At 42.8% G+C, this 12,545-nt stretch overlaps 1 protein-coding gene across 1 annotated transcript; it reads right to left on the reverse strand.

The window, feature by feature from the left end:
- Nucleotides 1-9,617: 9,617 nt before the first annotated feature.
- LOC127348427 (uncharacterized) lies at nt 9,618-10,716 on the reverse strand. The gene is made up of 4 exons (XM_051374458.2): nt 10,437-10,716; nt 10,290-10,353; nt 10,160-10,209; nt 9,618-10,071 (listed from the first exon to the last, which is right to left on the reverse strand). Exons 1-4 carry the CDS (start codon nt 10,577-10,579, stop codon nt 9,633-9,635), a joined length of 696 nt encoding a protein of 231 aa, XP_051230418.1. The 5' UTR covers nt 10,580-10,716; the 3' UTR covers nt 9,618-9,632.
- Nucleotides 10,717-12,545: the final 1,829 nt, after the last annotated feature.

Consider the following 12,545-nt stretch of genomic DNA (forward strand, 5'->3'; position numbering starts at 1 on the left):
TAAAAGGTAGTGATAATGTGATACCGCGGCACTCCCCCAAGCTTGGAACAAACCAAGGGGATGCCAATACCGATGATGAATTACTCCTTTGGCGATGATGGTGATGAACTCCCGTCATCAAACTTCCAAGGAAGAGGCTCTCCATCAAGAAACGACATCTTGGTCTCGGGGATCCACGAAACTAGCGGACGGCTTATGTATTTAAACCTGTTTTCATACTCACAGTTCTGATTCTGAAAATCATAGAGTTGTGCTTGGAGCTTGTTGGTGGTGTCGTGAAGTGAGAGGATATCGCTCCAAAGCTTTGCAGTTTCCTTCTCATGTTCAGCAATGAGTTCAGACACAATCCTGTGGAAAATATCCACCTCACGCTCAGCCATCTTCTTGTATTTGAAAACCTCTTGTTCTAGCTTCTCCATCCTGTCTTCCAGGCTTCCTTCTCCTTTAGGACCCTGGACATCCTTGACCTGCAGTTCTCCTTCAACGAGCAGCAACTCCTTGGGGTGCATCCTCAGCTCCTCCATGTACAAGTTGCCAACATCCTTGCTGGAGCTGTCCTTCGGAGTTTCCGACGAAGACATGATGGCTCTAGATCCGAAGCAAATCCTGGCAGAAACAACTCGAAACAAAACACGTCGAGAAAACGATATACGGACCTCCAGGGGTCCGGGGGATTATATAGCAAAAAATTTCACGACAAACGGAAAGTACCAGATCGAACCAGAGTCGGAAAGGGGCGACGAGGCGGCCAAACCATAGGCCGGCGCGGGCCCAGGTCAGGCCGCGCCGCCCTATGGTGGCACCCCCTCGTGCGTCCTTTCCACTCCGTTTCGAACTCGTAATTTCTCATATTTTCCAAAAATAGCAAAAATATAGTTCGGAAAGTAAATTGCGTACTTTTCATTACCAGTACTGTTACCTATTCGAAGTCGAGTTCTGGCGGACTGTCAATTTGCCCTTTGATGTAGGCCTCCGGTGTTTCCACTTGAATAATATCAACATCAACATTATAAGAATCACCCGAGATATAATGCTTGAGTCTTTGTCCATTCACCACTTGCGTAGCATTGCCTTGGAGAGAGCTAATTTTGATTGCTCCTGAACGATACACCTCCTCGACAACATATGGTCCTTCCCATTTCGAGAGTAATTTCCCTGCAAAGAATGCGAGACGAGACCGATACAATAGGACTTTATCCCCAATATTAAATTCTCTTTTGATAATCCTCCTATCATGCCATTTTTTAACTTTCTCTTTAAAGAGTTTAGCATTTTCATATGCTTCACTTCTCCATTCATCTAGAGAACTCAATTGCAACAACCTCTTATCACCGGCAAGTTTAGGATCTTTATTTAATTCTCTAACAGCCCAATAAGCTTTGTGCTCTAGTTCTAGAGGTAAATGACAAGCTTTCCCATAAACCATTTTATAAGGTGACATTCCCATGGGATTTTTATAAGCAGTTCTATAAGCCCAAAGTGCATCCTTCAATTTACTAGCCCAATTCTTTCTAGTTTTATTAACAGTCTTTCCCAAAATAGATTTAATCTCTCTATTTGATAATTCTACTTGACCACTAGTTTGAGGATGATAAGCAGAAGCAATTCTATGATTAATACCATACTTAGCAAGAGTTTTTCTAAAACCTCCATGAATAAAATGAGAACCTCCATCAGTCATAATATATCTAGGTACTCCAAATCTAGGAAAAATAATATCTAAGAGCATTCTTAAAGAGGTCTCACCATCAGCACTTTTTGTAGGTATAGCTTCCACCCATTTAGTAACATAATCAACAGCAACAAGTATATGAGTGTTACCTTCCGAAGACGGAAAAGGTCCCATGAAGTCAAATCCCCAACAATCAAACGGTTCAATAACAAGAGTATAATTCATAGGCATTTCATTGCGTCTGGAGATATTACCAACCCTTTGGCATTCATCACAAGATAAAATAAACTTTCTCGCATCCTTGAAGAGAGTTGGCCAATAAAAACCTGATTGTAAAACCTTTTGCGCGGTTCTTTCTCCAGCGTGATGTCCTCCATAAGCACTACCATGACATTTACTCAATATTTCTTGTTGTTCATACTCGGGAACACATCTTCGCATAATACCATCCACTCCTTCTTTATATAAGTGTGGGTCATCCCAGAAATAATGCCTCAAATCATAAAAGAATTTCATCCTTTGCTTTGAGCTGAAAAGGTTGGAGGCAAGTACTTGGAAACAATAAAGTTAGCATAATCAGCATACCAAGGACTGTCTCGCGAGCTCACCTTTATTACAGCCAATTGTTCATTTGGAAAACTATCATTAACGAGAACAGGATCATAAGCAATATTTTCCAATCTAGACAAATTATCGGCAACAGGATTATCAGCACCTTTCCTATCTACAATATGTAAATCAAATTCTTGCAAAAGAAGTACCCATCTAATAAGCCTCGGCTTAGCATCTTTCTTTGTCATTAGGTATCTAATTGCAGCATGATCAGTATGAATAGTAACTTTTGAATCAACAATATAAGATCTAAATTTATCACAAGCAAAGACTACAGCTAATAATTCCTTTTCAGTTGTAGCATAATTTCTTTGAGCAGCATCAAGAGTTTTACTAGCATAATGAATAACATTCAGTTTTTTATCTACTCGCTGTCCAAGAACAGCGCCTACAAGAAAATCACTAGCATCACACATAATTTCAAAGGGTAAGTTCCAATCAGGGGTTCAACTATAGGAGCAGCTTGTTAAGGCTTTCTTAAGAGTTTCAAAAGCTTCCTTACAATCGTCATCAAAAACAAATGGTACATCTTTTTGAAGAAGATTAGTAAGAGGCTTTGAAATCTTGGAGAAATCTTTAATAAATCTCCTATAAAACCCAACATGACCAAGAACACTACGAATACCTTTAACATCCCTCGGATAGGGCATCTTCTCAATTGCTTCAACTTTAGCTCTATCAACTTCAATACCTCTCTCAGAAATTTTATGTCCCAATACAATTCCTTCATTAACCATAAAGTGGCATTTCTCCCAATTAAGAACAAGGTTAGTTTCTTCACATCTCTGCAAAACTTTATCAAGGTTTCGCAAGCAACTATCAAAAGAATTCTCATAGACGGAAAAATCATCCATGAATACCTCTACAATACTTTCACAAAAACCATGAAAAATAGCAGACATGCATCTTTGAAAAGTAGCAGGAGCATTACATAAACCAAAAGGCATGCGTCTATAAGCATAAGTTCCATAAGGACAAGTAAAGGTGGTTTTCTCTTGATCTTTAGCTTTAACACAATTTGTGAAAACCCGAATAACCATCAAGAAAGCAAAAATGAGTATTTTTAGACAATCTTTCTAGCATTTGATCAATAAATGGTAAAGGGTAATGATCTTTCTTAGTAACTTTATTAACTTTTCGAAAATCAATGCACATTCTATACCCTACAACTACTCTTTGAGGAATGAGCTCATCATTATCATTAGGCACAACAGTCATACCTCCTTTCTTGGGAACGCAATGCACAGGACTAACCCATCTACTATCAGCAATAGGATATATAATACCAGCTTCAAGAAGTCGTAATACCTCATTCCTTACCACTTCCTTCATCTTCGGAATCAGGCAATGACGCCGAGGTTCAACAACAGGCTTTGCATCATCTTCCATATTAATAGCATGTTGGCATATAGACGGAGAAATCCCCTTCAAATCATCAAGAGTGTAGCCAATAGCGCCTCGATGCTTCTTCAATATTTCCAATAACCTTTCTTCCTCAATCTCTGAAAGCTTAGAACTAATAATAACAGGATATATTTTCTTATCATCAATATGAGCATATTTAAGATTATCAGGTAAAGGCTTTAAATCAAAAACAGGATCTTCCTTTGGTGGCGGTGTTGTACCCAAATCTTCCACCGGTAAATCATGCTTGAGAATAGGTTGGCGAAGAAAAATTTCCTCAAGCTCATCTCTTTCTTTCCTAAAAATTTCGCTCTCGCTATCCTCCAGATGTTGCTGCAAAGGATTATTAGGAACAAGAACAATAGATGCACATTGCTCCATTTTAAAATCATTACTAGGCAAATCAGCTTTATAAGGAGTTTTAGTAAATTTAGAGAAGTTAAACTCATAAGATTCACCAGCGAATTTAGTCAAAATTTTCTCTTTCTTGCAATCTATAATAGCTCCACAAGTATTTAGAAAAGGTCTACCAAAAATAATAGGACAATAATCAGCAGAACCAAGTACCAAAAAGTCAGCAGGATATTTAATCTTACCGCATAAAACTTCCACATCTCGAACAATACCAATTGGAGAAATAGTTTCTCTATTAGCCAGCTGAATAACCACATCAATATCTTCAAGTTCACAAGAATCAATTTCGTGCATAATCTCCGTGTAAAGCTCATACGGAATAGCACTAACACTTGCACCAATATCACATAATCCATAATAACAATGATCACCAATTTTAACAGATAGCATAGGAACACTAGCTTGTTTGGGTTTATTAGGATGTGAGACAATATTAGAAGCATCTTCACAGAAAATAATATGACCATCCTCCACACTTTCAGTCACAAGATCTTTAATTATTGCAACAGCAGGTTCAACTTTTATTTGTTCTTCAGGTTCTACAGGTTTCTTTTCACTTTTATGAACCGCACTATTTATAACAGAGTACTCTTTCATTTTAGCAGGGAAAGGAGTTTTTTCAATATAAGCTTCAGGAATAACATGATCAGCAGTTTCAACTACAACGCAATTATTAATAGATGAATCAATTTTATCTTTATACGGTTCATGATACTTATCAAAATTCTTCTTTGGCAATTCATAATGAGAGGCAAAAGCTTTATAAAGATTTACTGACAACTTGAGAATCAAGACCATATATAGCACTCATATTACGAAATTTATCAGTATCCATAAAAGCTTCAATGCATTTATAATCATAAATTATACCTGATTCTCTATCCTTATCGTTCTCCCAACCTTCAGTATTTTCTTGGATCCGATCAAGAAGGTCCCTTTTAAACTCTTCTTTGTTGCGTGTAAATGATCCCGAACAAGAAGTATCCAGCAAGGTCTTGTCTTGAAAAGAAAGTCTTGCATAGAAATTATCAATAATAACATTACCAGGAAGCTCATGAATGGGGCATTTGAGCATTAAAGACTTCAATCTCCCCCAAGCTTGGGCAATACTCTCTCCATCATGAGGCCAAAAATTATATATGCGATTCCGATCCTTATGAATTTCACTTGGAGGATAGAATTTAGAATAAAACCGGGGCACAATATCATTCCATTCAAGAGAATCCCCATTATCCAGTAATTTATACCAATGCGCCGCCTTACCGGACAGCGACAAAGAGAATAGTTTCTTCCTCACTTCATCCATAGCAATACCTGCACATTTGAATAACCCGCATAATTCATGCAAAAACAGTAAATGATCACCAGGATGGACAGTTCCATCCCCTTCATAGCGGTTATCCATAACACGTTCAATAATTTTCATAGGTATTTTATATGGTATCACTTCCTCACCTGGCGCCTCATCCACTACCGTTGCAGTAGTAGTAGATTTCCCAAATAGAAATTGAAGAGAAGATCTGTCCATAATGACTTATAGCAGACGAGAGAAATAAAATCAGCACAACAAGAAAGGTTTTCCTTACCAATTCCACTTACCAATAGCGCTTCACTCCCCGGCAACGGCGCCGAAAATAGTCTTGATGACCCACAAGTATAGGGGGTGTATCGTAGTATCTTCGATAAGTAAGAATGTCGATCCCAACGAGGAGCGAGAAGGTGTTGACAAGCGGTTTCGATGAAGGATTCACCGTAAATGCTCACAGACAAGTATTCGGGGGTTTTGATGTAACGGTTGAATAAAGTACGAGTATGTAAAGTGCGAGAGTAATAATTGCAGCGAGTGGCCCAATCCTTTTTAGCACAAAGGACAAGCCGGTTTGTTTACTTATAATGACCAAACGTTCTCGAGGACACACGGGATTTTAGTCTAGTGCTTTCGCTACATACGGCTAAATAATCTTCATTGTTATGATAAGTGTTGTGTGGGTGAACCTATGCTAATGTACCGCCCTTCCTAGGACTAATACATACTTGTGATTATACCCCTTGCAAGCATCCGCAACTACAAGAAAGTAATTAAGAATTAAATCTAACCACAGCCTTAAACTCTGAGATCCTGCGATCCCTCCTGCATCGATATACCAACGGGGGTTTAGGTTTCTGTCACTCCGGCAACCCCGCAATTGGCAAACGAGTACAAGATGCATTCCCCTAGGCCCATAAATGGTGAAGTGTCATGTAGTCGACGTTCACATGACACCACTAGAAGAATAACACCACAACTTAAATATCACACCATTGAATATTACTCAACCATAGTTCACTACTAACATTTAGACTTCACCCATGTCCTCAAGAACTAAACGAACTACTCACAAGACATCATACGGAACATGATCAGAGGTGATATGATGATGAATAACAATCTGAACATAAACTTGGTTCAATGGTTTCACTCAATAGCATCAACAACAAGTAGGAATCGATACCGGGAGAGTTTCCCCTATCAAACAATCAAGATCAAACCCAAATTGCTACGGCGGTGACGGTGTCCAGCGGTGATGACGGCGGTGATGATGGTGGAGATGATGATGATGGTGATGGCGATGATGTCCAGCTCGATGACGGTGACGATGGCGTCGATTTCCCCCTCCCGGAGGGAATTTCCCCGGCGGATTCCTGCCCGCCGGAGAGCTCTTTTCTCTCTGGTGTTCTCCGCCCCGCAGAGGCGGCTGTAACTCTTCGCGAGGTACCCTCTGTGGCTTAGGCTTTTGGGACTAAGGGTTTGGCGAAGAAAAGGAGGCGAAAAGGGGTGTGGGCCCCCCAGACCATAGGCCGGCGCGGCCAGGGCCTGGGCCGCGCCGCCCTAGGGTGTGGGCCCACCCTGGCTGCTCCTGGCTCCTCCTCCTGGCTTCCTTCGTCATCTTGAAAAATAGGATTTTCGGTATAATTTCCTTCCAGAGTTGATCTTCCGAAATATTGCGTTCTGACGGTGCTTTTTCCAGCAGAATCCTGGCTCCGGTGTTCGATCCTCCAATAATGATGAAACATGCAAAATAGATGAAATAACATAAGTATTGTGTCCCAATATGAAATATATCAATGAATAACAGCAAATTATGATATAAAATAGTGATGCAAATTGGACGTATCAAACACCACACGCTAGGAGTCGTCTAGGTCTACCGAGATTGACAAGCGTCCTTTGTCGTGGTGGTTGTGCTAGATGCAGTTCGAAAAGATCTGGCCGGACTTGGCGGGGAAGGAGCTGTGTTCTCTCGACCACGTACTGTGGTCAAAGGCTAGAACCATATGGTTGCCGCTGCATGTAGTCGCTCTTCCATCGGTGGTGGATAAAGAGAGCACGCGCATGGTGCTGCTTTATGTTGGGCAGGTTCATCACCAATCACCATGGACAAATCTTGTTGTTGTAGGTAGAGGAGAAAAAGGGAAATGGAAGAGGGGAAAAAATAAAGGCATGTGTGGTTGTATCATGTAAATCCCGTTACTTTGAGTGGAGCATAGAGGAACCGAGTTCCAGCGAGTCACATGAACAATTTAAAAATTTACAAATATAAACAGAAGGGCTATAACATTCACCACGTAAATGTGATCTAAATTAAAACTGTTGATCTAGTACAATTCTTCAGAAAAAATCAACACTAATGATCCAAAATTAAATATTATGACTGATAATATAAAATTAATAATTGAGTTCAATCCTACAACAAACCTGTTGTTCAGCGGCATGCTCGAACGCACAACAAGTAATCCATTTCTACCACACAGCTTGGCCAAACAGATTTATCAACTTAAACAGGAGACATGAATAGCATGTGAAATATGCAAGCATGGGTAAATAAAGTCAAAGCAGAGTATCACTTACCTCTAATCCAAAAAGTACACATACACATAGACTTGCATAACACAGTATTCTTGTCAATTAGGATCTGCACCCAAAAATTATAAGGGGTAGAGATTTAGGCAATTGAATAACAGCAATACTACAACAGATTGATACCTCTTTTGGCTCGAATAATAACAGGTTGGAATCTGATGAGTGATGATACATTATGAATATGTACAAACCTGGTGTTACATTGGATGGAATCTCACCTTTTGCTGCTTTTATCACTGGAGATTCATAGTATCAAAAGGATTACAAGGGCCTCCGACTCCTCAACTCGCACCAGTAAAACAACCGACATCGACAATACAATTTATTCTTCATCTTCAGAAATCATCCAAAGCATAGCAGCCTTCTTCCTGCCTTGCATATTCAGAAAATCAAAACCGACCGTGAGTCCCTCACTTTGCATAAGACATACGGTTTGTACAAAGGATCAACTAACAAAATCCAAAGTGAACAATTTAATTCTTCTGCTTTATTCCGAACAAACTACCTGATTGTAAGTGAACAACATCCAAAGTGAACAATTTAATTCTACTCCACACAATAGAACGTGCTTCAGACTGAATCAAAAATCAAAGCTTAAAAAAGACAAGATATAGTTTATCAATGTATAGGAAGTTTGCACGGGCATTGTTACTGCTCAGTGGTCACTGGTAAACATCAGAAAACATCATTTTCTTTCCAACTTAAAGGAATCAATTAATACATGAATAAGAAATATGCAGCTTGCACTGTGGATTGAGAGAAACCAAAAAAAAAAGACTTATATCGGCAGATGGAGGAAGTAGATCACAGGGAGGCACAACTGGTAGTCCATGTCTCTAACTTACATGTAGTTCTATACACTTCACAGCAATAGAAGAAAATTTAACATTCAAAGCCAGTAGTTGCAAATTGCAATATGTACATCCTTTCGACAGTTAGGATCCAAAGTATTTCTCAGTGCAACAGCATCATGATCCAAATCCAATATTCAGATAAGAGACTATTTAAATGTTAATTCTAAAATAAAGCATGATCACTGATGGAAAGCTACTTTAAATGTTATGAAAATGCCTAATGCCAATATAAACACGTTGACAAGAGTCCATGATACCTTCAATAAAAATTTATAGACATAACTACCTTGTCTACCAAAAATCCATGATACCTCCAATAAAAAAACACAACCAACCTTCTACTTCTACAGGTAACATATACAAAATATGTGGAAAACATGCATATTGACATACAGGCATGTTGAAAACCTTACTTGGTACGACTGTTTTGGCACAATTCGCAATGGCTATTCGACTATAGGCATGAATCTGAAAGCAGTACAACTACGAAACTACTAAATAAAAAATTAGTTGCTTAATGTCTAGAGAAAAGCTAGGGTGAATCTGAAGCAGTACTATGACATCCACATCTACATCAGTATATGCATGAATATGAAGCAGTACTACGAAACTAAATTAGTCGCTAAATTTAAGGAGAAAGAAGGGGTGAATCTGATGCAGTGCTACGATCTATAGGCATGAATCTGAAGCTGTACTACGAAACTGGTTAACCCTCGAAATTTCCGGCGACGAACGGCGGGGACAGTGGAGATGGCAGGTCGATTGGAACTTGGTTTCATGTTCGCGTGGTCCAGGTCGACGTCAGGTCAGTTGTAGGGCGCCAGCGGCTCCGCGGCGGTTCTGCGGCGACTTCGTGTGAGGCCGGAGGCTCTGCGGCGGCTTCGTGTGAGGTCACGTGTGCCACCGCGGCAGGCCGGCCGGCCATCATCCGCACAGGCGCCATGGGTTGTCCAGAGGGATGACGCCCAGCCTCGTCCTCACAGGCGCCATGGGTTGGGGTGCTGCTGGCGGCCGCCAGCGAGAGGCGGATCTTGGAAAGCATGGGGCTCTGGGGCGTCGACGGTGGCGTCACGTCGCGGAGGCGGCATGTGGTGTTCCCAAGCAGCTTCTTCTTGTCGGAAGCTGTAGTACCAGTCCCGTTCCCCCACAAGTACCCCTCGCTCTTCGCCTTGGTGAGGTCCATCTCCGCCTCGGCGATCTTCCTCCCGATCTCACTGCCACCAACAACACATTTCGAATCAACGAATCAGAAAACGTGGCAAAGCCATACAGGAAAACCTCAGCAGGGAACCGAGAAATTACGTGCATCCGAGATTCCTCAACTTGTCGTCCACCGAGACCGCCTTGGGGAGCTGCAATTAAGCGCCGCCGTCAGGAAAAAAAATAGAGAAAAAGCGAGAGGTGGGCCGAGCGGGGAAGGAGAGATCCACACATTGCCGGAGCTCTTCTCGAGGAGGCCGGACAGGATCGCCCGAGTCTGCGCATCCTGCCATAGCCTGCGAACGAATCGCAAAGATATCAGAACTTCTAAGTCGAGGAACAGAGGAGCGATCGGGATCTGGGGAGGGCGCGAGCGTACCGGCCCGCAACGTAGAGCCAAGCGAGGCAGGAGAGGAAGGCCATGACGAGGGGGATCCTTCCGGCAGAGGAGGAGGTGGTGGAGGAGGACGATGCCTTGAAGCGGCGGTTGTCGCGGCGCATGGCGCTGGCCAGCGTCTCCATGGCGGCAATCTCCGGCGAGCCTGTTGGGACAGGGAACAGACGGAGGAGGTTGGCGCAGGAGAGGTCGCCGGTGAGCGCTGGAGAGGAGGGGTCTCCACTCTCCAAGAGGCGGCGGTGCGCGACGCGTGAGGGAGGAGTGGGGGCTGCGCGAGGGTTTCCTGGAGTTGGGAACGAAGGACATTTGGACTGCTGGTCAATTTCTCAAGTCGTTAGGGGCTAAACTGCAAAATGTGCAGCGATGGGATGGACGGAACGACGACCAAGGATTGACGTATTGGCAGAATAAGGAACAGGTTCCTCCTTTTTAAGTAGTGTAGATTTAAGTAGTGTAGAAATCTGTAATTTATCACCCTTTTCGTTGTCACAGCATATCCGCTCAGGTCATTGAGATACCGTGCGAGCGCGGCGATGTGTTGTCGTCCTCTTTCACGGCGGCGATCTCCTGGCCACACAGCTGCCGTACGGTCTTCACAGCCTTCCTCGGTGATGCGGCCCCTGCTGCCGCCATCGTATCCATCGACCTCCGCCTCGCCTCGAAGCAGCACGAGGAGAAGATCTAAGGAGGTACTCTTCGAGGATCTCATCGCCTGTAGATGGGTTGGGGAATAGAGATGGACATGGTGACGCGGTCGTCGGCCGATGTTCCACGTGCCTCCGTCGTCGAGGAAGACGGGAGCAGTAGCGTAGCACCTCCCCCGGCCGTGCGTACGCTTCGTTGTCCTCCTAACTCCTGAGTCCAGTCCCCTCAGCAGCAAGGACCTCAACGACGAGCTTCAATAATGCCCCCACATGCGGTGCATGACTGCAGGGGCGACGAATTTGTATAGCAGATCAGATCTTACTCTGTTGAAGTGCTACTGTGGCTCCAAACTGCTGAAGAATAAGATTGAGCTACACACTCAATATATAAGTGAACCTCCCACGCGTTATCTTCCTCTGCCACTATGGGTTATAATAGTTATTGATGTGTTCTCTGCAGGGGAAGCTGATGAACTGTGACGTCGGGACAGTTGCACAATTGCACACTGAGGTGCTTGCTTCTGCCCACCTAGTGGTGGCTGCTCCTGATTCGAACTGTAACTCATGTTTCGCTCATATTTCGCTCATGCGTGGTTCGTGCGGCTGCCGCATCAGACAAGAGGTGCTTCAGCCCCTCTTCTTCTTCTACCTCAAAGTTAAACTCTGCCGTGTCAACCTGAGCACCTAAACTTGTACGATCAAATATGAGTCATTTGTTTTTTCAGATTGACTAGCTTGTAAATGTTGTGGCCTTTCTAGAGTGTGACAAAGTTTTTCCTAGCTAACTTTTGAGGTGTTAATGTAGGATGAACATAATCTCGAGTGATCTTCTTATTTTCACTTAAATGCATGGCAAAACCGTAGTTTTCTTCATAGAAAAAGAGTACCATTTTTTAAGCATTTGAATCAAAGTACTTCCTTGAAACAAGATTTTGCCACTCTTAATAAATAAAGCCGTACACGGCCTAATTAATACAAGGTAATGAAGAGAGCCACTTACAAAGCAAACCGAAGATAAATAGAAAAACGTACACAAGGGACCAAAACTTTCCATCGAAACTAGAACGTGGAGGATCGGAACTCCGCAACGACGCCCTCAAGAGGGTAATGATGCACATGATGCGGTCATCGAGACCCCAAGGTCAAGGGTTCCACCCAGAGCCACAACGACGCTCTTAAGAGGGTTACGACACCCACATGAGTCATTGCATTGGTGTCAAAACGCAGAGCTTTTGCCCGAAAAAATCTTCGCACACACCTGATATCTCGACCACCCGGTGTCTTCAAGACCTGGCTCTAGAATGCGGTCCGAGAGAAGCCAGTACACCACACCGTCAACTCTATGATCTCTCGTCACCTTCTTCTCACCACCAAACAACCTAAGAGGAAGGCCATCACCACCAAGATGTCGCTCACGGTAGAAACACCCGTTGAGTCCACCTAGCAA

This window comes from Lolium perenne, chromosome 4 (genome assembly GCF_019359855.2).
Source record: "Lolium perenne isolate Kyuss_39 chromosome 4, Kyuss_2.0, whole genome shotgun sequence".
In the NCBI taxonomy this organism is placed as follows: Eukaryota; Viridiplantae; Streptophyta; class Magnoliopsida; order Poales; family Poaceae; genus Lolium; species Lolium perenne.

Bases quoted from the DNA above. Each gene is read 5' to 3' on its own strand.
- LOC127348427 (XM_051374458.2), bottom strand. From the start codon at position 10,579: ATGGAGACGCTGGCCAGCGCCATGCGCCGCGACAACCGCCGCTTCAAG. The intron at 10,210-10,289 runs GTGTGGATCTCT...GCTTAATTGCAG, and splicing joins TCGAGAAGAGCTCCGGCAAT to CTCCCCAAGGCGGTCTCGGT. The intron at 10,072-10,159 runs GTAATTTCTCGG...TGTTGGTGGCAG, and splicing joins TTGAGGAATCTCGGATGCAC to TGAGATCGGGAGGAAGATCG.